Source organism: Hyla sarda, chromosome 7, assembly GCF_029499605.1.
Source record: "Hyla sarda isolate aHylSar1 chromosome 7, aHylSar1.hap1, whole genome shotgun sequence".
Classification (NCBI taxonomy): Eukaryota; Metazoa; Chordata; class Amphibia; order Anura; family Hylidae; genus Hyla; species Hyla sarda.
The window spans coordinates 182773235-182799456 of record NC_079195.1 but is presented as its reverse complement, the minus strand read 5'-3'; the positions used below and the strand labels follow the sequence as shown (position 1 = coordinate 182799456).

At 42.2% G+C, this 26222-nt stretch overlaps 1 protein-coding gene across 4 annotated transcripts in view; it reads right to left on the bottom strand.

Moving 5' to 3' along the window:
* The window catches only part of LOC130282777 (zinc finger protein 84-like), a 77382-nt gene that overhangs the window by 25707 nt on the left and 25453 nt on the right, over window positions 1-26222 (bottom strand). For 3 of the 4 annotated variants that reach the window (XM_056531483.1, XM_056531481.1, XM_056531482.1), the window contains exons 2-3: window positions 15817-15987; window positions 13591-13717 (exon numbers count right to left, since the gene is read on the bottom strand). In XM_056531483.1, the coding sequence (XP_056387458.1) occupies window positions 13591-13717; window positions 15817-15876 (187 nt within the window). In that variant the 5' untranslated portion in view covers window positions 15877-15987. Of the gene's footprint in view, window positions 1-13590; window positions 13718-15816; window positions 15988-22743; window positions 22900-26222 lie in introns of those variants that run through there. The other variant, XM_056531480.1, reaches the window with a different exon arrangement.

The window sequence follows — 26222 nt, the reverse complement described above, 5'->3', positions numbered from 1 at the left end:
GGTTAGTGCAGGTGAGACTGGTGGCAGACTTCCTTTAAGAATTATGGAGACCACTGTGCTATTGGGAACTTTCTCTGCACCAGAATTTTATTTATCCTTCTCCAAATCTGTGCCTCCACACAATCCTTTCTCAATCCGTTCTTTCCTCCTCATGGCCTGAATTTTGCTCTGATATGCATCGACAGCTGTGAGACCTCACAGACAGGGCTGTATCTTTCCAAATCATGTCTAATCAACTTAATTAACCAATCAAGGTGTAGAAATATCTTAAGTGTAAGGTCATACGTAGCGACTTTTCAGCATATTTGACGCTACTGATTGTCCCTAGGGTGTGCCTTCTTCGAGTGTATGATGCCACTGTGGCACTTGTAGTATGATGCAGGCATCCCCCATTGTATGCATTTTATGCAGGGGATCGCCCTTAGCAACGGATCACAAGTGCAGGATCTGCTCCCTCAACATAGATGAACAGCTGCATTTGGGGTTGAGCATTTCCTGCCCTTTGAAACCACGTTTTTTTTCTTGTTGTTCAAATCTTGTACTTGGAAGTAGGGATCGACCAATTATTGGTTTGGCCGATATTATCGGCCAATAATCGCGATTTAGGACATTATCGGTATCGGCAATTACCTTACCGATATGCCGATAATGCCCCGAGACGACCATCGCCACAGCTGCCCCATCGCCTCCCCCCCATCCCCCGTGTTATAATTACCTGTCCCCGGGGTCTGCGATCCTTCTGGCTCCTGCGCTATTGCTGTGCGCTGCGTAATGACAAGTGACACCGACGGAGCCAGAAGGATCGCGGACCCCGGGAACAGTTAATTATAACACCGGGGATGGGGGGAGGCGATGGGGCAGCGGCAGTATGTGGGCAGAGGATGGGGGGGAGGCGATAAGGCAGCGGCATGTGGCCAGAGGATGGGGGGAGGCAATGGGGCAGCGGCGGCGGTATGTGGGCAGAGGATGGGGGGGGGAGGCGATGGGGCAACTGTGGTGGTTAGACTCAGGACAAGCAGGGGGAGAGAAGTGGGCGGCGGTCTCTGGCAACGCAAAAGCCGCTGCAGTTCATTGATTTAAAAAATCGATATCGGTCGATCCCTACTTGGAGGTGTATAAACTCCATATCTAATGCGCCTTAATCACTATTATAGGCAGCATTTTGGTGCACCTGTGAGGCCGTCAACATATCAGCCTACTTGTGTGTGGCTCATGTCCTTCCTCCCTCCTCCCATTGTATGTGTGCACAGCCACACTGGAGTGAACTGGGAGCAGGCTGTGAGTCAGACCTAATGCTGCTGTAATTGCCCACTGGCCCCTGGTATTGCCCATACGGCACAGGTAGATTTAGTGTTAGGTCCCGTACCACTTGAGAGACCTTGGCGTTGGCGTATGGGCTCAGGTATGTCCTTCATGTAAGGATATACTGGCTAATGTCTAAATTTTAACATCATTTTGAGGGTTAGTCATATGTTACTGTCTACATCTACCACCGTAGTGCACCAAAATGTATGTATTATTCTATATATTACACATCCACACTTGTCATCAGGTGTAGGATGCTATTGTGGCACTTGTAGTCTGCTGCAGGCATCCCCCATTGTATGCATTTTATGCTGGGGATCGCCCTTAGCAACGGAACACAAGCACAGGATCTGCTCCCCCGGGATAAATGCACAACTGCATTTGGGGTTGAGCACCTCCTGCCATTTGAAACCACGTTTTTTTTCTTGTTGTTCTTTCATTACCAAGACCCTGCTCTCCAGATTACATAGTTTGATAGAGTGGCCAGCTCTAGGAAAAGTCTTGGTTGTTTCAAATGTCTTCCATTTAATGGAAGTCTGTCACCAGTGTCACCTGCACTAACCTGTCGGTACCGACAGATAGTGCAGGTGACACTGGTGATGGTACTTACCTTGTCCCGTTATATGGCAGGAATCTCCTGTAATCTCTTCCGTTAGCTTCGCTCCAGGCACCCGGCTTGGGGCACCGGGGGAGCTTACTGACGTCACCGCTGCTGTTCTCTCACAGTGGGACACAGCAGGGAGCAGCAGCGGTGACGTCACTAATCTCCGTCCATGCCCCGAGCCACTGCTGCATCTCTCTGTGAGAGAGCAGCAGCGGTGACGTCAGTAAGCTCAGCCCATTCCCCAAGCCGGGTGCCCAGAGCGAAACTAAAGGAAGAAATTACAAGAGATCCCCGCCACAGAACGGGACAAGGCAAGTACTGTTATCACCAGTGTCACCTGCACTACCTGTCGGTACCGACATGTTGGTGCAAGTGACACTGGTGACAGATTTCCTTCAAGAATTATGGAGGCCACTGTGCTATTGGGAACTTTCTGTGCACCAGAATTTTATTTATCCTTCTCCAAATCTGTGCCTCCACACAATCCTTTCTCTACAGGCATTTCTTTCCTCCTCATTGCCTGAATTTTGCTCTGATATGCATCGTCAGTTGTGAGACCTGACACAGACAGGGCTGTATCTTTCCAAATCATGTCTGTCCAATGTACTTAATTAACCAATCAAGGTATAGAAACATCTTAAGGGTAAGGTCATACATAGCGAATCTGCAGCGTATTTGACGCTACTGACTGCCCCTACAATGTGCCCACTATGCAATTGCTGCTAAAGTCACGCGCACATACACAGTGTACTCACAGACATATGCTGCGGATGCACTATGTGGGACCATACCCTTAACGCCTTAAGGACACAGGGTTTTTCAGTTTTTGCACTTTCGTTTTTTCCTCCTTAGTTTTTAAAAATCATAACCCTTTCAATTTTCCACCTAAAAATCCATATTATGGCTTATTTTTTGCGTCACCAATTCTACTTTGCAGTGACATTAGTCATTTTACCCAAAAGTTCACGGCGAAACGGAAAAAAAATCCTTGTGCGACAAAATCGAAGAAAAAATGCCATTATGTAAATTTTGGGAGCTTCCATTTCTACGCAGTGCATATTTCGGTAAAAATGACACGTTATCATTATTCTGTAGGTCCATATGGTTAAAATGATACCCTACTTATATAGGTTTGATTTTGTTGTACTTCTGGAAAAAATCATAACTACATGCAGGAAAATGTATACGTTTAAAAATGTCATCTTCTGACCCCTATAACTTTTTTATTTTTCAACGTACAGGTATGAGGACTCATTTTTTGCGCAGTGATCTGAAGTTTTTATCGGTACCATTTTTGTTTTGATCGGACTTTTTGATCACTTTTTATTCATTTTTAATGGTATAAAAAGTGACGCTTTTATGTACTTTTTTGCGCGTACGCCATTGACCATGTGGTTTAATTAATGATATATTTTTATAGTTCGGACATTTACGCACGTGGCGATACCACATATATTTATTTTTATTTACACTGTTTTATTTTTTTTATGGGAAAAGGGGGGTGATTCAAACTTTTATTAGGGAAGGGGTTAAATGACCTTTATTAACCCCTTAAGGACTTAGGACATATGAGTATGTCCTAAGTTCGGTCCATGTCTATAATAGCGGGATGGTCCCGGCGCCTATTCACAGCCGGGACCCGCGGCTAATAGCGCGCGGCCGCGACCGTTCGGCCACGCGCTATTAACCCTTCCGATGCGGCGCTCAAAGCTGAGCGCCACATCGAAAGTGAAAGTAAATGCTTCCTGGCTGCTCAGTCTCTCTACCCGGAGAGAAGAAGGTCCCTATCTTCTTCCGTCGGTGTCTCGGCTCTGATTGATTGCTCCATGCCTGAGTTACAGGCTGGAGCAATCAACTGCAGATTACACAGCTTGTTGCCATGCAACGGGAAGGCAACAATCTGTGTATGCAATCAGCCATTGCAAGCTCATAGGTCCCTATAGGAGCTATGCGCTCGCAAAAAGAAAAAAGTGTTAAAAAAAAGTTAACCCTTTCAGGTATTCCCTTCTGAATTAAAAGTTTAAATCACCCGGCATTTCCTAGTAACAAACTAAAACAGTGTAAATAAAAATAAACATATGTGGTATCACCGCGTGCGGAAATGTCTGAATTATAAAAATATACCGTTTTTAAAACCGCATGTTCAATGGCGTACGCGCAAAAAAATTCAAAAGTCCAAAATAGCGCATTTTTGATCACTTTTTATACCATAAAAAAGTGAATAAAAAGTGATCAAAAAGTCTGATCAGAACAAAAATGGCACCGCAAAAAATGAGCCATCATAGCACCCTGAACACAGAAAAATAAAAAAAGTTATAGGGCTCAGAAAATGACAATTTTAAACGTATACATTTTCCTGCATGTATTTATGATTTTTTTCCGAAGTAATACAAAATCAAACCTATACAAGTAGGGTATAATTTTAACCGTATGGACCTACAGAATAAAGATAAGGGGTCATTTTTACCAAAAAATGTACTGCGTAGAAACGGAAGCCCCCAAAATTTACAAAATGGCATTTTTTCTTCAAGTTTGCCGCACAATGAATTTTTTTTCCGTTTCACCGTGAATTTTTCGGTAAAATTACTAATGTCACTGTAAAGTAGAATTGTTGGCGCAAAAATTAGCCATAATACTGATTTTTAGGTGCAAAATTGAAAGGGTTATGATTTTTTTAACGGCAAGGTGGAAAAAACGAAAATGCTAAAACTTGAAATCGCTTAGTCCTTAAGGAATTAACACTTTTTTTTTAACTTTTATTTTGCAGTGTTATAGGTCCCATAGGGACCTATAATACTGCACACACTGATCTCTCATGCTGATCACTAGCGTGTATTAACACGCCTGTGATCAGTGTTATCGGCGCTTGACTGCTCCTGAATGGATCTCAGGCACGGAGCAGTCATTCATCGATCGGACACCGAGGAGGCAGGTAAGGGCCCTCCTGGTGTCATGTAAGCTGTTCGGCACGCCGCGATTTCACCGCGGCGGTCCCGAACAGCCCGACTGAGCAGCCGGTTTACTTTCACTTTCACTTCAGACGCGGCAGTCAGCTTTGATTGCCGCGTCTGAAGGGTTAATACAGGGAATCACTGCGATCGGTGATGTCCTGTATTAGCCGCGGGTCCCGGCCATTGATAGCCGCCGGGACCAACTCGATATGTTGCGTGACCCTGTGGCATATCGCGGGAGCTGGCCGAGGACGTAAATATACGTCCTTCGTCGTTAAGGGGTTAAAGGGTAACTCTCATTAGAATTAATTTTTTGCTATTGCACTCCTTATGGTAAATCAAAAATATTTGTAATATACTTTGTTTAAAAAAAATGAAGTTTTCTATGTTTTATTTGTGCTTAAAAAAGCTCAAGAGCACATTTTCCCCCAAGAGACTTAGGACCGAGGTCCAAACACAGAAAGTGCAGCCTGGAGTGCTGAGGGGGGTGTGTCCTGCCTCATCTAATCATAGCTCCTCTCACACTTAACTGCCATATGCTGTTGGTTGGACACCCCCCCCCCCCCCCTCAGCACTCCAGGCTGCACTTCCTGTGTTTGGACTTCGGTCCAAAGTCTGTGTATGAGATGGGGGAAAATGTGCTCTTGAGCTTTTTTAAGCACAAATAAAACATAGAAAACTTCATTTTTTTAACCAAAGCAAAAATTTGTTTTAATGAGAGTGCCCATTTAACCCCTTAAAGACTCAAACAATCTTCGTTTTTGCACTTTCGTTTTTTCCTCCTCATCTTCTAAAAATCATAACGTGTTAAATTTTGCACCTACAGAGCCATATAAGGGCTTGTTTTTTGCGTCACCAATTGTACTTTGTAATGAGATCACTTATTTTATAACATAATCTGCGGCGGAAAAAAAATTATTTGTGGTGAGAAATGAAAAGAAAAACGTCATTTTGCTAAATTTTTGGGACTTCCATTTCTATGAAGTGCACTTTTTTGGTAAAAATTACACATTATCTTTATTCTGTAGGTCCATACAGTTACAGGGATAGCCAATTTATGTAGGCTTTATTTATTTTACTAAAATTATAACTACATGCACCAAAATTAGTATGTTTAAAATGGTCATCTTCTGACCCTATAACTTTTTTTATTTTTCCATGTATGGGGCTATATGAGGGCAATTTTTTTGCGCTGTCATCTTTAGTTTTCATCGGTACCATTTTTGTTTTGATGGGACTTTTTGATCGCTTTTTATTAATATTTTTATGGTATATGAAGTGACCAAAAATTCCCTTTTATTATACTTTATTATTTTTTTACATGTACGCCATTGATCGTGCGGTTTAGCTAACCTTATATTTTAATAGTTCGGACATTTATGCACGCGGCAGTACCACACATGATTTTTTTTTTTTATTATTACATTATTTTATTTTTTTTTAAAATAGGAAAAGAGGGATGATTAAAATTTTTATTAGGGGGGCTTATTCACATGTATTCTCATTTTTTTTTACCACTTTTTACTTTTTTTTTTTTTAATCCCCTTAGGGGGCTATACCACGCAATCGTTTGATTGCATACACTGTTCAATGCTACTTTAAGGCTCACTATACCCCCTTATTATTACGTGAGGGGTGTAGTTTCCAAAATGGGGTCACACTCCTAAGCCTTGTTGTGCGTCTGCAGAGCATTTTACACCCACATATGGGGTATTTCCGTACTCAGGTGAGATTGCGTTACAAATTTTGGGGGTCTTTTTTTCCTTTTTACCTCTTGTGAAAATAAAAAGTATGGGGCAACACCAGCATGTTAGTGTAAAAATGTATATATTTTTTTACACTAACAGGCTGGTGTAGACCCCAACTTTTCCTTTTCCTAAGGGGTAAAAGGAGAAAAAGCCCCCCAAAATTTGTAACTCAATTGCTCCCGAGTACGAAAATACCCCATATGTGGCCCTAAACTGTTTCTTTGAAATACGACAGGGCTCCGAAGTGAGAGAGCGCCATGCGCATTTGAGGACTTAATTAGAGATTGCATAGGGGTGTACATAGGGGTATTCTACGCCAGTGATTCCGAAACAGGGTGCCTCCAGCTGTTGCTAAAATTCCAGCATGCCTGGACAGTCAATGGCTGTCCAGAAATGCTGGGAGTTGTTGTTTGGCAACAGCAGGAGGCTCCGTTTTGGAAACACTGCCGTACGATACATTTTTAATTTTTATTGGGGAGGACCAAGTAAGGGGGTGTATATGTAGTATTTTACCCTTTATTATGTGTTAGTGTAGTGTTTTTCAGGGCACATTCACACAGGCGGGAGTTTACGTTGAGTTTCCCGCGAGAAGTTTGAGCCGCTGCGGAAAATTTGTACCCTGTACATTGACATGGGGGGGGGGGGGGGGCAAATCTACGCAACTACAACTCCCAGCATGGCGAGACAGCCGTTTGCTGTTCGTGCATGCTGGGAGTTGTAGTTTTGCAAGATTTAGAGGGCCACGGTTTAGAAACCCTCCAGATGTTGCAAAACTACAAATGCCGGCATGCCCAGACAGCAAACTGCTGTGTAGGCATGCTAGGCGTTGTAGTTTTGCAAGATCTAGAGGGCCACAGTTTAGAGACTACTGCACAGTGATCTCTAAACTGTAGCCCTCCAGCTGTTGCAAAACTACAAATCCCAGCATGCCCAAACAGCTGGAAGTTGTAGTTTTGGAACATCTGGCGGGCTACAGTTTAGAGATCACGGTATAGTGGTCTCCAAACTGTAGTCATCCAGATGTTGCTAGGAAACTCACCAGCTTCCATAGTCTGCACCAGGGAGCTAGCCGCACGTCATCGCTGCCCGCTGCCGATGGTAAGTGACCTCCGGTGCCGGGACCCGTGGCTAATGCCGGACATCACCGATCATAAATGTTCAAATCGCGTGTGTAAATGTTCAAACTATAAAAATGCATTGCTACTTAAACTGCATGGTCAATGGCGTATTCATAAAAAAAATACCAAAGTTCAGAATTGCATATTTTTGGTCACTTTTGTATACCCTAAAAAATAATCTAACCTAAAAAAAGTGAGCAAAAATTTCATCAAAACAAAATAATATAAACTACATATACAGAAAAATAAAGTTGTAGGGGTCAGAAGACAACATTTTTAAACATACTGATTTTCGTACAAAAATTTCAAATTTTTTAAAAGAAGTAAAACAAAATTAAACTTTATATAAGTTGGGTATCATTTTAATCGTATGAACATACAGAATAAATATAAGGTGCCCTTTTTACCAAAAAGTAAATTGAATTGAAAGCCTCAAAAGTTACAAAATGGCTTTTTTTATTTTTTTCAATTTTGTCCCACAATTTTTTTTTTGTTTCGCCATAGATTTTATGGTGTAATGACTGATGTCATTACAAAGTAAAATTGGTGGCGCAAAAAAACAAGCCCTCATATGGGTCTGTAGTTACAAAATTGAAAGTGTTATGATTTTTAGAAGAGGAGGAAAAAACAAAAGTGCAAAAATGAAAAAAGGGCCCGGTCCTCAAGGGGTTAAAGGAGAACTATCATGCTGAAAAACATATCCTCTATCCAAACGATAGGGGACAGGTTTTAGATCGAGGGGGGTCCAACTGCTGGGACCCCCTACAATCTCCGGCACGGGACCCCGGCTCTCCCCAGGAACAGAGCGCGTTGATCCCCGCACGAAGTGGCGGCTGACAAGTTCCCTTTATGTATCTCTAGGGGAGAGTCGGATGCTCTTATTATGTAAGGGTGATTTTACACACCCTTACATGGTGCCATTAATGCTAAAATTTTTGAAAATTCAGTTAGAAAATTCATGCTCAGTGTCTTTTGGAAGAAAGTCAAAGCCAAAGGTGGATCCAGCAAAAAGGAGTAGTCATTACTATATTTGTCATTTATTTTTAATCAACTTCAGGCATTGATTAAAAACTGAAAAGTTTTTTTTTAAATGATAGGGAATCTTTAAAGTAAACTTCTGCGTAAAAACAGAAAATTCAGCTTTTAGACAACCACTTGTAGCTGAAATCTAAAAATATAATACTAGTTACCTTAATGATGCCATTGTGAAAAACGGCCACTGTCCTCTTCAAGACTGTACTGTAGCTGGAGCCATTGGTGAACATGACATTTTGACCAGCAAGTAGCACCTGCATGAACTACTTTGCATGCTACACAGAAAATGCAGCGACAGCTGTAGTAGCTCCTAGCCTGTCTGCCAAATGACTCATGTCAATGTATAAAAAGTGACCAAAAATACGCTATTTTGGACTTTGGAATTTTTTTGCGCGTACACCATTGACCGTGCGGTTTAATTAATTATATCATTTTATAGTTCGGACATTTACACACGCGGCGATACCACATATGTTAAATTTTTATTTACACAGTTTTTTTTTTTATGGGAAAAGGGGGGTGATTCAAACTTTTATTAAGGAAGGGGTTAAATGACCTTTTTTCACTTTTGTTTTTCACTTTTTTTTGCTGTGCTATAGCTCCCATAGGGACCTATAACACTGCACACACTGATCTCCTATGCTGATCCCTGCAAAGCCATAGCTTTGCACGGATCAGTCAGATAGGGGCTTGATTGCTCAAGCCTGTAGCTCAGGCTTGGATCAATCAATCGACGATCGGACGCCGCGGAGTCAGGTAAGGAGACCTCCGCCTGCGTCCCAGCTGATCGAAACATCGCGATTTTATCACGATGTCCCGATCAGCCCGACTGAGCTGCCGGGAAGCGTTTACTTTCGTTTTCAGATGCGGCGGTCAACTTTGATCGCCGCGTCTGAAGGGTTAACAGCACGCAGCACAACTATCGGTGCCGCGCGCTGTTAGCCCAGGGTCCCGGCTATCGTTAGCAGCCGGGACCAACCCGGTGTGATGCGGGGTCATGGCGTGACCCCGTTTTTCACACTGGGATCGGGCTCAGGGCGTACAGGTACGCCCTGAGTCCTTAAGAGGTTAAACTTTTTTTTTTTCCTGGAGATTTCATTCAACAATGACTCTAAGACAGTTTAGGCTGCACACATATATTTAGCAAATACATACAGGATATACATCAGCAAAACCTGATGTAAACTTCTAGGCTGGGTTCACACAATGTTGGGGCTGTACATTGCCAGTATACATCAGGATCTGGAAAGAGGTATCTTAGTGAATATTGTGGGATACTCAAGACCTGCCTGTTTACTTTTGCAAAACTTAAGTTCAGTTCAGGATGAAGTCACAATTAGTCTACGGTCAGTCTATTTAAGTGGGTAGGCCAATATCCCAATCTATACTTTGAACATAGCTCAAAACATGTTAAAGGGGTCTGAATCAAACTTACATCACAAAGACAAAAAAAAAAGTCAAGAATAACTAATAACTGCTTTTTTTTTGATTGTGCATATAAGCCACATATTTTGGGAAATGCTTTCCCAAAAATACCTTGGGAAAAGATTTTCTGTTTTTACATAAGATCCAATCCTATTTTAGCCAATAACTCTGACAAAGAAGAGAACTGGACTTATTTTCTCGGACTATACAATGTTCTTTACAGTGAGGTGAGCACTTACCTTGCCCAGTACTAGTATCATATTACATCACATCATAATCAGAACACTGTAACTGACAATAGTTACATTACCACTACCACCATTTTTAAAGAGGTATTCCAGGATTTTTTTTATTTGACTATGCTACAGGGGCTGTAAAGTTAGTGTAGTTCATAATATAGTGTCTGTACCTGTGTGTGACGGTTTTCTCACAATTCTTATGTGATTTTCACCCCAATATATATTTTTACCAGCATACAAAATTACTGTTGTCTGAGATTTTTCCCAGGTTGCAATGTGGCTGAGACCTGACTCACTAATCAGCTGATGACAGGGAGCCTGTCTGCTTCACTGGGTGGAGCGATCAATCTGCAACTAATGCAACAGCTGTAGGCACCGATTGAAAACCACAGGTCTTTTGAATGAATGAATGCAGCTCATTTATGTTTCAATGGGTGGGGTGGCTGATGTGTGGGAGGGAGGAAAATGGAATTGTGGGATTTGTAGGCAAAAAAGAAAAACTCAAACAGGAAATACCAGTTCACTAAAAGCTAGCCACGGTGTTATGGTAATCTCACAACATAGCCATTTAGCCCCAAGACAAGTGCAGATCCTTCCTAAGCATGTCCATTACTGTCTGCCAGGTACGTAATAAAATCACCTTATGGTGGATAACCCCTTTAAGCAATAAAAAGGTCAATAGCTAAGTGTCAAACCCACAGAAGCAGTACCTAGAACTACAATGTGCTGGTTGCTCTTCATCATAGGTGACAAAATGCAGTACTGGGAGTACCAGGGGCACCCTAGATTTTTACAAATTGACATGACATGCAATATTACCTTAGCATATTTGCTAGAAAAAATAACCATTACTTAAATGGAAAAAAGTGTCAATGCAGTTTTGGGATTTTACAAGTCACGTTGGATATCCAGACCTTGATCTTTTATATGTTTTTATAATTTATAACATCTTTGTTGTTAGTCACACATTACACAACATATATAACACACACCACACTTAGAAAAAATACAAGATATGATGAAATATGTATTTATTGAAAGTTTTCCATAAAAAGTACCACACCAATCTCACAATCCATGTCACCACATCAATCACACAAGATGGCCGATTGTTCTTTTAAAATGAAACCCATATGAAAATGGAAGAATTTTTGAAAAAACACTTTATTCCACCTAAACCTGAAAAAAAAGTTGAAGAAGGATGGGTTAGCCAGTTCATGATATTTGAGGAGTTACAGTAATAGGGGAAGGGTTTAGCCACTCTAGTCTACTAGGCAAGAAGGTGCAGACATATGTCCAGATGGACACCATACTTAGGAAGCACCCAAAGTGGCAGCTTTGACATCATCATTTAAAATGTATCCAAGCTTTCTACGTTAAGTTGTTAATTGGCCTCCTTTTGACAACTCATAACCACAAACTCTTTTGTGGATGTAATAAAGGTTGGTTTTACTATTACTGCAGATGACCACTGCTGTATGGTGCTTCATTTTCCATTAAGAAGTAATCACTCACCAAGCTATCTGCTCAATGAAAAAAGAAATAAAAGAAAAAAAATCTTTAAACTTACACATAAAAATCATTAGTCTGTCTGGTACCTTGTTCTGCCTTGATGCCAACATAAGAAAAAGGGACTTGGGTAGTTTATGAAAATAGCAGTGCTATCACTAAACATTCAGCATTTCCTGAAAAATTCCTTACGAAACAGATACAAGAAAAAGTCTTCTCTTTGTGATAGCAGTGATAGATACCCTTTCAGATATATTCACATTTATTTCTGAAGACTGAAGCCAGAAAGTATTAATATTTCTAGTTTCTCCAGTTCCTTAAATGGGTACTCTCATTAAAAAAAAAAAAATGTTATTAAAAAGATTACCGTATGTAAAAAAAAAAAATGTTTATAATATATTTTATTTAAAAAAAATCATGTTTGTGTTTTTTTTACGTTTGTAATCCTGGCCACTAGGTCTCACCCTATATGGCTCAGGATTACTTTTCCTCCCCTCACGTTCAGCACGTTCGGACCAATGCTGGCCGGGCAGCGTGGCCCGAAACGCACGTTCACATGAATGAGGAGAGGGAGATGCAAGGCGGGCAGGGATATTTAAATTTTGCGCGCCGCGCGTGCCCGAGCGCTGTGCTCGTGCTCTGCCTGTTTCCTATACAGGCAGAGTGTGAGTACAGCGTTCGTTCACGCGCGGCACGCGAAATTTAAATCTCCCTCTCCTCATTCATTGCAGCGCGCGAGATGCAGGAGAGAGAAGACGGCGGAAGCGATCCCCGGCCAGGCTTCAGATGACGTTGTGCCTGCCGGGACTGCCCACTTTCTGTCCTCGCCAGAGAGCTCAACTCTGAGCTCCTCCAGCTGTTCTAGATAAGGTAATTTCATGGGGATTTGGGAACAAATAAAGACAGGGATAGATGTAGTTAGTGTTAGGGACAGAGGGGGAGGGGGAATAGGGAAATTTAGTTTAGTGATAGCTACTCTTTAAAGAAGTATTCCAGCCATGAAAACGTATAGGGGGATACGTTTTAATGGCTGTCTTGTGTTGATCCACAGGATGCAAAATGTGTTGATCCACAGGATGCAAAATAAGTGTTTGATCGCAGGGGGTCCCAGAGGTCGGATCACAAGAATGGAGACCCGGCTCCATGGAGAATGAATGGACTGCGTACCAACCCCCTGCCACATTCAGTGTGGAAAGGTTGATCCCCATTTTCGAGGTCACCCCAACAAATTTGGAGGTATTAAGCTAAATTAACTATGTGATGGCTAGCTTTATTAAACTATTACAGCCAATACCTTTCTGATGTAACATCTACCACCACTTTAAATTAACCAGCCAGCAAATTCCATTCATATACATATTTTCATTACTATGAGATGGCTTGTCGGAATGTGTTTACAGTCTTGTTGAAATGTGTTTACAGTCTTGTTGACAAGGCAATATGTTTAGATGAAAACCACTAATATTATAGGGCAGTTTGTGGGGAAGAACGAAATAGAGTTTAATAACGAATGATGGTCCTACAACACTCAACAAGAGGGAATGTCACTTTATTTCATTTATGAGGAATAAAAAAAAACTATTGGATACAAGAAAACAGACAAATGCATGGTTGGTTATATAAGTCAGATGGATAATTTAAAAAGTATCCTCTTACCTAGAGACTGGAGGGTCTGATAGTTCTCTATCATCACTTCCCTGTAGAGGTCTTTCTCTTCATCATTTAAGCAGTCCCATTCTTCCTTGGAGAAATAAATTGCAACTTCATCGAATGTAGACTGTACCTAAAAATTAAAAAGTCTTCGATGAAGGTTATTTTCCCACAGGCAGGCTCTCCTGGTTCATCGAGAAGGTCCCACCACTGACTCTGCATTTTTAAGCTTGAATGGCTAGAACGCAACAGGAAAGTGTGACAATAAAGGAAGGCTGCTGTCTCACAATTTTGTATAGCTACTTCAACACCAGCAATACACAAGGGGCACTTATGTTTGTGAACAGCATAATTCATTGCTGGCATAGTAAAGCTATTAAGTTTTGAGAACATTGGTGCAAAACACTGGGACAATCTGTAGTGTGACAAAAGTCAGGGCAGCCTCTTTTTTAACCATGATTCAAGAAAATCATACTTACCTTGGGTTAAGAGACCAGTCTTGTGTTGCTCCAAATCACAATTTCACCACGCACCAAAATGGGCACAGCCACAACATAAAAATGGTCAAACACCAATGAAATCTGAATATGCATTTTATGAATGTGGTTATATTTTTACAATCTGTAGAGCTCCTGATATTGAATATTTATTATCTTCTGAACAGGATGTGGTTGTTCAAAGTGCACAATGACAATAATGTAAGAATACAAACACATAAATGACAACTGGAAGAAAGGCTTGAATAGTGATGGAACAGAGAAAGGTCAAATTTAGATTCAGAAAAAGGTCACAAATTAGTGAAATTGGTTGAATTCTGATGAGGTCTTAAACATTTAAAAAGCAAATTTCATGAAGCTGAGATTATTAAAAAGAATAACAGGAGTCAAAATAAAGTTATTTTTGGCTATGGAAGCAAAACGTGATGCTAGGCCCCAAGGCAAAATCTGTAAAAAAAAGGCATACAGTATGTGTAATTTACTGCTTATTTAGAATACTGGTATCTAATGTGGCAGAGAGACATCTGGCACTGCTTAGATACCAGGGCCTAGGTGATGCCTCTGCACCTCATATTGATTAGTCAGCAAGCCCATCCGGGGTTTTTACTTCTTATTTGAAGATATGAAGATGACTTTTACTAAATGCTTCACCTCAGGGGCTAAATTTGCACCCAGAACATTGGTATCTGTTCTCTTTCTTACTGAACCTTACTTAATAGAACTCAAGGAATCCAAAGAAAGTCTAAATCCAGAGTTCAAAAATTTTAATCCAATGGTAAAGTACAATCCAGATCACCAGACAAGGTAAACTTCAACTTGTTTTATTGAAGGACAAGCACAAAGATCTACACCAACACATCAGGAAAGACAAAGAGTCAATGCGTTTTGGCTAAGCATTTTGTTTACAACACAACTGTTTGAAAATTGGAATAGATAGGACCGGGAGTTGCACTTAGTCATGTAAATGATACAGTATGGCTTTTCCCTGTTAAAATAAATACTTGTGTTCATAGGCTACACTCTGACAGTTCTTCTGGTATAAGAAATGTATTCTATAGTTCAAATTTCAAATGGCATATTTAATGTTTAATGGTTCTGTATGTGATGTTTATGATTATGGTTCACACTGGATACCTTTATGGGATAGCAGGAGGGTAAATTCTTAACTCTTTGTTCCTAAAACTATTTATTGAAAAAATAATGAAAACAATCTAACATCATAAGACATTAATGGCTTAAGAAAACAAGTATGGGGAAAACCAATTTTTCAAGTTTAAAATTTAGTAATATCTACTTTATCACGGATGTTAATAGACTCTTTAAGAGCAGGGATGGGAAATTCTGGTGGGGAAGATGGCGACAAGTGTCCTAGCGCATCCGAGAATGAACTCTGGCCTTTTTCTGTAGGAGACGCTCATTAAATGACGTCATTGTGAATATCCTAAAAATAGAGATGCTCGTGGCCTCTAGTAGCCACAGGATGAAGATGAGGTGACTACTGGTGAACTGAGGTGAGTATGTATTTAATTTTTTTATTTTTTTTAATCCTTGGTGGGGTCCTAAAACTATCTACAGACCAGGGGGCACACCAACTCATTTATAAATGGCTGAATTAACAGGTCAAAAGGCACAGAAAAAATCTGAAAAACCTGCGTATCAACAGAAAATGGCTTAATATAAGGCATAAAAAAAAACAGTGTGTAAACATAACCTTAGTCACATGTTTCTTACATACCTCTCCATTGAGTTGATATACACTGGAGGTGCAGTTTACGAGCTTCTCCGCTGTATCCATGTTTTCAATTTTCCCTATGTGTGATCACAAAATTTTTGTTTCTCCAATCACACAGATACATTCTCACTGTCGGAGAAAGGCCCATAGAGTTGTTCTTCTTCTGTCTCCATTCTACAAAGGAAGAAAAATATCTATTTTATATCTAAGGGTAAGCATCATATGTAAACAGACAACACTGTACATTAGGTTCGCGGGATCCACTCTCTAGTTTGTCTTTGTGATTAGAAGGATATAGACTTCAATAGAAGGGACTACTAACATTTTCTTAGGAAATTAGTTCTCTCCTTTGTGTCAAGATGTAGTCATCCTATTGTTGAAAAAGGACATACCAAAAAGCAGATGGGCAAGAATGGAAAGGGGGGGGATTTAATGAGCCTGGACCGCCACTCCAGAAGTTTTTTTAAAACATTTTCTCTTCAAATATTTAGATCTTTATACCGCCACCATTAGTGTTCACCTATAAGCAATGTAGAGATTAAGCTTCATAGCTGCCTTGCTGCCCTTTGCCCTCCGCCTATATCTTGAGCAGACACAATGAAAAAAAAACTTGAAAAACAAAGTGAAAAAAACACTGATTTCCTTTTTTTTCATTCTATGTTTAAAATACGAATGCAATAATAAGAAAACCATAAGCCTATCTCTATCTTTGGGATGTTCCCTGTCTGACAACATGCCGGCCTGGCTTCCAAGATGAGATGATATGGTTCATCTTGGAAACAATATGTTATGTCCCAGGACAACCCCATTGAATTTCTGCTCTTGTTATATTTCAGAAGGCCCACAGAGTGAATCCTAGGCAAGCTCAATGGTCATTTTTCTATGGCCCCTTTCACGCTACAGGTATCGCCCTGCTTTTTTACTACCGTTCTTTTGCAATAACGGATGCAATAACTGATAATAACGGATGATAACTGATGACCATCATCCATTGTTTTTAATGTTTTTTTCCTTAAAAAACTTGATGTTGTTCATCCGTTATCAGTTATTACCAGTTACATCTGGTTTTTCTATCAGGTTTTTAACCCTTTTTTTTTTGTAAAGCTGTACTGAGCATGATCAGTACAAAAAACAGATGTTAAAAAAAAGTACCATAACAGATGATAACGGATGTTGTTTTTGAACATCCGTTTCCCATAGACTTCAATGTTAAATTTTAACGGCCATTTTTATCCCCATTATTTTTGGCGAACCAAAAATTAGTGCATGCACCGTCATTTGTGCTGGCAAAAATAAGACATTAGTAAAAACGGACATACCTGATGCAAAAGGATGATCAAAAAATCCCATTTACATGAATGGGATTTTTTGACGGCCGTTTTCAGGACTTTTTGCCGGGAGTAACAACAACGGAGGCTTTTACAGGATGATACCTGTAGTGTGAAAAAAGCCATCAGAGCGGACACTCTGTCCCACATTGGACAATAAGGACCCTGTCACAGAGCCACAATACATTATCAAGATTACTGTATCTGCTGCATCAGTTCAATTTAATTGGATTTCCCAGGGGAAAAAAAATCCCTGGCTCAGGGTACTGCACATGGGGGCGCTCTCTGTATGAGGGCACTGCACAAAGACATTGCACTTGGGGTGCTTGCTGGCTAAGGGAACTGCACACAAGGGTGTTCTCTGGCTGTGGGCACTGCACATTGGCGCCCTCCCTGGTTGTGGGCACTGCACAGTGGTGCTCATTAGCTGAGGCCACTGCACATAGGAGCACTCTTTGCCTGAGGGCATTGCACAAAGGGGTGCATTCTGGCTAAGGGCATTACACAAAGGGGTGCTTCCTGGCAGAGGGCACTGCACATGGGGGGGCTCCTTGGCAGAGGGCACTGCTCACAAACTTTGCACAGATCAATATTCTGCTGCATACTCTGCTCAGCTCCACACAAGGGAGAAGGGGCGTTCCCCAGCAGGCATGACATCATCTGAAGCCATACAGGGGAGAACTTCTGCCTTCACTCTGCAATGCTGCTCTTAACATACAGCCCAGAGCAGTTCAGTGTGTGATGAACTGTCATTGGCTGAGACAGCATGAACTGAACTGCTCTGAACTGTAACTGAACGCTACAGCGGTGTTCCTCAAGTGCGGTCCTCAAGCACCCCCAACAGGTCATGTTTTCAGGATTTCCTTTGTCTTTCACAGGTGATATAACTATCATGATGCCTGGTTCACTGACCATAATTATATTATGTGAAAGACTAAGAAAATCCAGAAAACATGACCTGAGGACACTTGAGGACCGTGCTTGAGAAACGCTCTGCAGTGTGCTTACATCTGCTCAGCAGATGAAAAATTAAGCAGAAAGAGCCAGCAAAATATTTAGCACTATGCACTAAAGGCATCATGGGGGAGATTTATCAAAACCTGTGCAGAGGAAAAGTTGCCCATTTGTCCATAGCAACCAATCAGATCACTTCTTTCATTTTTGAAAAGGCCTGTGAAAAAAGAAAGAAGCAATCTGATTGGTTGCTATGGGCAAATGGGCAACTTTTCCTCTGGACAGGAGACACTCTGGTTGGGAACCTACAGCACTGTTTCCCAACCAGTGTGTCTCCAGCTGTTGCAAAACTACAACTCCCAGCCTTTTGCTGTCCAGGCTTGCTAGGAGTTGTAGTTTTGCAACAGCTGGAGGCACCCTGGTTGGGAAACTCTGTTCTACAGTCTAGCTCAGCTCAAAGGGAAAGGGAGCTAAAATATTCAGCTCTACACCCTGTGCTGAGCTGAGGTCCAGTCTGCATTTCCTGACTGTTGTCTCTGCCAGGCTGCTACAGGAGACTATCTGCTTGCAGGACCAGAAGGAAGACCCCTGGTGGCAAAACCTTTAGGGGTTTCATTTATAAAGTTACACATTTTAATTAAGAATTATTTATAAAAAGTAATTCAAATAGGCTAATATATAATATTTGATTTTTATTACTAATGACAGGTACCATTTAATAGGAATAAAATAATAAATATCCATTAAAGGGGTATTCCAGGCAAAAACTTTTTTTTATATATCAACTGGCTCCGGAAAGTTAAACAGATTTGTAAATTACTTCTATTAAAAAATCTTACTCCTTCCAATAGGTATTAGCTTCTGAAGTTGAGTTGCTGTTTTCTGTCTAACTGCTTTCTGATGACTCACGTCCCGGGAGCTCCTATGGGGATATTTTCCCATCATGCAAGGGATATTCTCCTATCATGCACAGCTCCCGGGACGTGACATCATCATTGAGCAGTTAGACAGAAAACTTCAGAAGCTAATAACTATTGGAAGGATTAAGATTTTTTTATAGAAGTAATTTACAAATCTGTTTAACTTTCCGGAGCCAGTTGATATATAAAAAAAAAAGTTTTTGCCTGGAATACCCCTTTAAGGCCGATTGGAGAGAAACAGTTAACTACTGTAATACCAGCAAGATGGAGCCCAACCACAACCAAACTAACAGTTCATAGACAATCAGCACGACACTGCATCCCTTTTCTGTAAGGAACGGTGTAGAAGTAGCAGGTACAGACTTAGATCGCTGAAGGTGGTGCTCTGGTTTGCAGTAGTGCAAATAGACGTCTTGAGACAATAGAAATGAAAATCGGCAACTCACCGCGGTCAGCTGTTAGAATTCTTCTTTATTGCATACTCACGTGTTACATGGGAAGAGGGTAGTGGGGGGGACACAGGGTGGCAACCAAGCTCCGTTTCGCACGATGATCGTGCTTCCTCCGGCCATCTGGCCGGAGGAAGCACGATCATCGTGCGAAAAGGAGCTTGGTTGCCACCCTGTGTCCCCCCCACTATCCTCTTCCCATGTAACACATTTGTGAGTATGCAATAAAGAAGAATTCTAAACAGCTGACCGCGGTGAGTTGCCGATTTTCATTTCTATTGTCTCAACACAACCAAACTAAACTGAGAGCTTTACTCTGCAGCACCCCCTAGAGACAGACATGCATTTTGCTCTACTTTAAAAATTGCATTTTCCGTATTTGAATTGTATTCCACAATTTGTTTGTCTTCAGGTGATACTGGAGAGCTAAGATTCTAAGATGCCTTTCATCATGGTCTAAATGTTATATTCTTTGAATACAACTTTATTAGCAGATTGTTTATCATTACAAAAATAACTAATTCCATGCTTCATGGATATAAAAAAAATCTGTGAAAAAAAACTCCACATCTATATCTTCATTCCTTAAAGGAGAACTCCAGAATATAAAACTTGTTCCCCATACTGGCAGCAGTAAAAAAAAAATAAAGATGTACATACCTTCCTCCGCTCCCGCGGGACCTCCGGTAACCGGCTCCAGTCTCCGCCGTGATCCTCTTCCTGTTTGCTGAGGGTCGGAGAGTCTTACTGCCCTCAGCCAATCACCAGCCGCAGCAAAGTCCTGACTCGGCCGGCGGTAGGCTGAGCGGCAGTGTGATGTTTTCGGCCCCGGCAGTAGGTGCCGGTGTAGTGAAGAATTGTGTGTCTTGAAGCGTTCTCACACTGCCACTCAGCCTATCGCCGACCGAGTCGGACTTCGCTGCGGCTGGTGTTCGGCTGAGCGCAGCATGATTCTCCGACCACCGGCAACCAGGAAGTGGATCGCGGCGGAGACCGGAGCCGGTTACCGGAGGCCCCGGGGGAGAGGAGGAAGGTATGTACATCTTTATTTTTTTTACTGCCGGCAGTATGGGCAACAATTTTTATATTCTGGAGTTCTCCTTTAAATGGCCACTGTCATTAAACATGATTTTTTATACTTTATTCCTTATGCCAAATAAATAACTTTTGTAATTGGCTTCCATAAAAAAAAAAAAAAACATTTTGTTAGTTTTTCTGCTGCATACTTCTGGCCACCAGGGGTCTCTCTTCTTGGCCAGAACACATTCCATCTGGTCAAAATCTCAGATTTTGGTCTTCTGCTTGTAATGGCAGGAGACCAAACTCAGGAAGTGTTTCTCTGCACTGAGCTTTATTGACAGCTGCACAGAGCCTCACTGACAGCTGCACAGAGCTTGAAGTCTTCTATTCATCACAGCACTGCAACAATGTGAGGACGGAAGTGGTCCCCCAGCAGGCTTCAGTGATGTCCACTTTCTCCTTCTGGGAGATTGCACTATCTGAGCAAGAATAAAAGTATGATACAGAGCTTCTTTAAAGCTCTGACATTTTTTCTATGGGTGGGAGGGGTGTTAGGAGTAGTTAGGGAACATAGCCTAAGTTAGTTAAGAAAAGTTTATTTAGTGACAGGTACTCTTTAAAAATGTATAATTGGCTCTGACAACATGCTAAAATCTGTCTCTAGGCAGATCAGATCACTAAAGTATTAGGAAGGGCTGAAAGCTCTAGTAAGCTTTATATCTTTTCCCAGTCCTTGTTTGACAGCTTACTTTGCCTCCATGCTGCTGCTACTTCTTAAAGGACAAGTCTCATGATCAAAAATGTATCCCCTATGCAAAGGATAGGGGATAGGTTTTAGATCACGAGGGTCCAAGCGCTGGGGCCCCCAGCGATCTCCTGTTTGGAGCCCCGGTGCGCTAGCACAGAAGCGCGACACAACCCACGCCCGAAGCAGAGGCCGCCACACCCCTTCCCTATAGCTCTATGGGAGAGCTGAAGATTGCCGAACGTCTCTCCCATAAAACTATACGGAGGGGGCGTGGCAGCTCCCGCTTCGGGCGGGGGTCTTAACACGCTCCTGTGCTAGTGTACCCGGGCTCCAAACAGGAGATCGTGGGGGCCCCACCGCTCAGATCCCACGATCTAAAACTTGTCCCCTATCCTTCGGATAAGTTTTTGATCATGAGACTTGTCCTTTAAGGTGTGCTACAGAGATATATACTGGCCTCCCCGAAGTTCTCAGCTTCTTCCTGCCTCTGATGACATGCCAACCCTGCAGGAACTCCATGCTCTGCCAATACCTGGCCACAGCAATAACCCACGGGCGTTGACATGTTATTGGAGGCATGAACAAGATTAGAGCATCGAGAACAGGAGCCAATGGATCAGCAGTGGTGGGGGATTGGGAAGGTGGGATAATTTTGCAGTACTCTGTGTCCTTTCTGACAAATTTTATCAAAAAATAAAATAAAATGATTCTTGGGAGACCACTTTGAAGGCAGACAGCACCAACGGATTTAGTTGGCGCTAGGACTGAGGAGACATTTCCATCCCATAGACAAAAGACATCGCATGACCATTCTATCGGCTGCAGAATATCCGTGGCAGATAGATTCTGTAGTGTTCACGGTGAAGCGGAATCCCATTGACAGAAATGCAATCCCGCTGCACTGGAATTTCCGAACGGAATTTTAATATGGAATTCTGCGGGGCAACCCCAGCCTTCTAAGATATTTCAGCACTAGAACAGTATGCTGGCCATACAGAAGTATTACCCGTATTGAAAGTGGCAGACACATATCTGAACTGCTGCATTATAGAAGACATATTATTTAAAAAAAAAAAAAGGATAAAAAAAATAAAAAATGACTTTTGACCTGCCAAAAACATAGTATGGAGAAAGGCCAACAAAGTTATACTCCATAGAAGAAAGTACAGGGAAATAAAAGATCAGAATAAAACTATACAATAAAAAGTAAACAGGTAAACAAAATAACAAATAAAGAAACAACAATGTAAACATTTATTGGAAAAAAGAGAGCAAAAAAATGACAAAAAGTAAACAAAAAAGGGCTCCTGCTGTGATGTAAATGCCAGCTCCTCCCAGCATGCACTGCGCGTCTCCCACACATCGCTGCCGCTGCGGGCTATTGATACAGGTATAATCCCATGTCCTATAGGTGTAGGCCCCGCACATCACTGCTCCTATTGTAACGACAGGGTCCCCGGACCTCTCACCGCTCCCCTGCTGCTCCGGGCGGCCTCCACACCCGCACATACCTGCCTGTCTGCAGCCAGGATCCGCTCCCGGTCTCCACTAACACCTCCCCTCCTCTCCCCGCCACCCGGGAGCGGAGAAGATCCCGAAAGACGCGGAGGACAGCAATGCGCATGCGTGAGGGACCACACAAGGAGCGCACTGCGCACTGCTCACAGTTCGGATGGTTACCTGGGCAACCCGGATGCTTGATATGACGTCGTGTAAAAAGTATCAGGCGGCCATGATTGACCCGGGAACAAGAGCTGTTTAGTGTACAGTGTACAGTCTATGGGATGGATATTATACACACACATATATTTTATATATATATATATATATATATATATATATATATATATATATATATAATCAATAAGAAACAAAGGTGATAAAATGGTGTGCAAAGCTATTGCCTGAGCATCCCAAATGTTACCACAGGAGAGATAGTGGTACAGTCGTCCCTCAACATACGATGGTAATCCGTTCCAAATGGACCATCGTTTGTTTAAACCATCGTATGTTGAGGGATCCGTGCAATGTAAAGTATAGGACAGTGGTCTGCAACCTGCGGATCTCCAGATGTTGCAAAACTACAACACCCAGCATGCCCGGACAGCCAACGGCTGTCTGGGCATGCTGGGACTGTTGTAGTTTTGCAACATCTGGAGGTCCGCAGGTTGTAGACCACTGTTATTGGAGGTTGTACTCACGTGTCCCCTCCGCTGCGGACCGTCACCGCTGCCCTGGATGTCGCCTTCCATCACTGTCGCCGCATCCCTGGGGTATCCCTGACGCTCCGGCAAGGCCTCTGCTTCCCCGGCATCCTCGCTCTCTGTCGCCACCATCACGTTGTTACGCACGCCGCTCCTATTGGATGGTGGGACGGCGTGCGCAGCGACGTGATGACGATGATGGAGAGCGCCGATGATGCAGGGGATCCCGAAGAGGACGCACCGGAGCCCCGAGGACAGGTAAGTGATCGTCAGCGGGCGACACGGGGCACCGTAAACGGCTATCCGGTGGCAGCTGAAGCAGTCTGCGCTGCCGGATAGCCGTTTATGCGGTGGCCCAGACATACAAAAGCATAGTATGTTGATGCTGCCTTCAACATGCGATGGCTCTGAGAGACCATCGTATGTTGAAATGATCATATGTTGAGGCCACCGTAGATCAGGGGGGGCGGGTCACTGTGAAGGCATACCCTAGACTAGTGTTTTCCAACCGATTCAACGCTAGCTGTTGCAAAACTACAACTCCTAGCCGAAGACTGTCTGGGCATGCTGGACGTTGTAGGTGTGCGATAGCTGGAGGTACACTTGTTGGGGAACACTGCCCTAGACATAAGCTGCCCATGCTTGTGCTGAGAAAACGCCCTTAAGCTTCTTTTTATTATGGTACCTTATAAATGCCGCCAGATACCCTTTAATAAACCACCGTAATCAATGAAGGCAATTACACTCAAACACATTAAACAATGTATAGACTGTATTAGGGTAGGGCCATGCATGCCATATTTTTCTGCATATTTTGCCATGTATTTTCTACAGCTGATTTTACTACTCATTGACTTCAATGGGTAAGAAAATACACAGCAAAAAACGGCACAAGTGACCCTACCCTAATACAGAAATTTAGTATCTAACTCCTCAGCAGTCACCTAACAGCTCCACGTAGAAAATATAGAAGCATCAAACGAGATAAAATAAATAAAAAATCACAGTCCCCACCTCTCCAGTGCCATCGTTCTGGTGGTTCAGCACCTGTATTTGTTTACATTCCAGCAGCAATGATATACTATACCGACCACATTGGTGATACCAGTATGTATGAAACTGATTAGCTAAGGTGGCTACATGCTATCGTTAACAAACACTGGTTAGCGTGCTGCCAGTGCATCGGTGCTGGAGAGGCCACTGTGCTGGAGAGGCTATCGGTACCTCGAGCAGCCACAGTAATGGTGGGTTCCCACATAGCACATCCGCAGCATTCCACAGCCGACAGTAGTCAGAAAAGCGAGCTTCCTGCTGTGGCTCGTAGCAGACACACAGAACTACCCAGTCGCAGCAGGGAGTTGACTCTTCTGATTGCCATCGGCGCATCCGCAGCATGGAATATGCTGCGGATATGTTATGTGTGATCCTACCCTAAGGGTGTATTCGCACAGTATCCTGTGCGTATTTAATGCACAGAATTTGAAGCTGTGTTTAGCCATTTAGTTAACATTAAACATTATAGTAAAATCTGCAGCTTCAAGCACTGCATATCAAATATGCGCAGCATACTGTATATGTCACAACACCATAAGGGTAGGGTCACGCGTGCCGTATTTTGGTGCGTGTTTGCTGCTGCACATTTTCCTACCCATTAAAGTCAATGGGGGATATTTATCAATGTTGTCTATGTCCCGCACCAATATATGTCCCGCACCAAACTACAGAGGGTTAGTCTGGTCTATTGTGCGCCCAATTTATCAAAAGGCGCACGGCTCTTGCTAAATTCTGTCCACAGACTTCGTGATCTATGCTTTAGACTGTATCTAAACCTGCTCCAACATGGTCTGACATTTTGGCGTACTTTCAGCCGATGCGACTTGTCGCTGAAAAGTCGCTTTTTATAAATTCAGCACCAATGCATTTTCCAATACATTTCCGTCTAAAATAGACTAGAATGCATCATGTTTTAAAAATCCTCTAGAGCAAAAGTGCAGAAAAGTTGCACATATTTAGACTGCGACTTTCTGTGCGACAAATTTAGACAGGAAAAACCAGTCTAAATCCTTTGATAAATATCCCCCACTGAGCAGCAATATATGCAGTTAATTCTGCTACCCATTGACTTTAATGAGTAGGAAAATATGCAACAGCAAATACGTAGCAAAAAAAGGCATGTGTAAACAGCGCTGCAGCACAGCAGGGTTATAAAGCGAGCTCACATCATACCCGCACAGTCCCGGCTGCAGATGTACGTCATAAACTCTTTAGACGCAGCGGTCAAAGTTGATCCCCGCGTCTAAAGTAAAAAAAATAAAAGCATTCCCGGCAGCTCAGTCGGACTGACCATAAAAGATGGTCCAAAAAAGACCATTGTATGTTGAAACAATGGCATGTTGGGGCCATTGGAAGTTGAGGGATCACTGTATATGCAAAAAACAAAATTTTGTGTGTTTTGTGGTCAACCCTGTTCTCAGAAATATCTGCACATAAAATATCTGGAAATAATAGATCCCCAGCATCCACGTGTTTCAAAATTCTATCCTGATTATTTGTCATATGTGGAGGAACTGTATTTTTTGTTTTATTTATTAAAACTGCCTTTTAAAGGTAAGCTTTCTAAAATGATGCACATGCCCAACATTAGCCTCTACACCAACAATCAAATAAGCTAACACCAAATGATATAGAATAAGCAATGTGCAAAGGAACAAATAAATTCATATCACCAGTGCATAGCGACCACAGAACAAAGGAGCCGGAATGATGAGTGGCGGGACGGGGCCCCT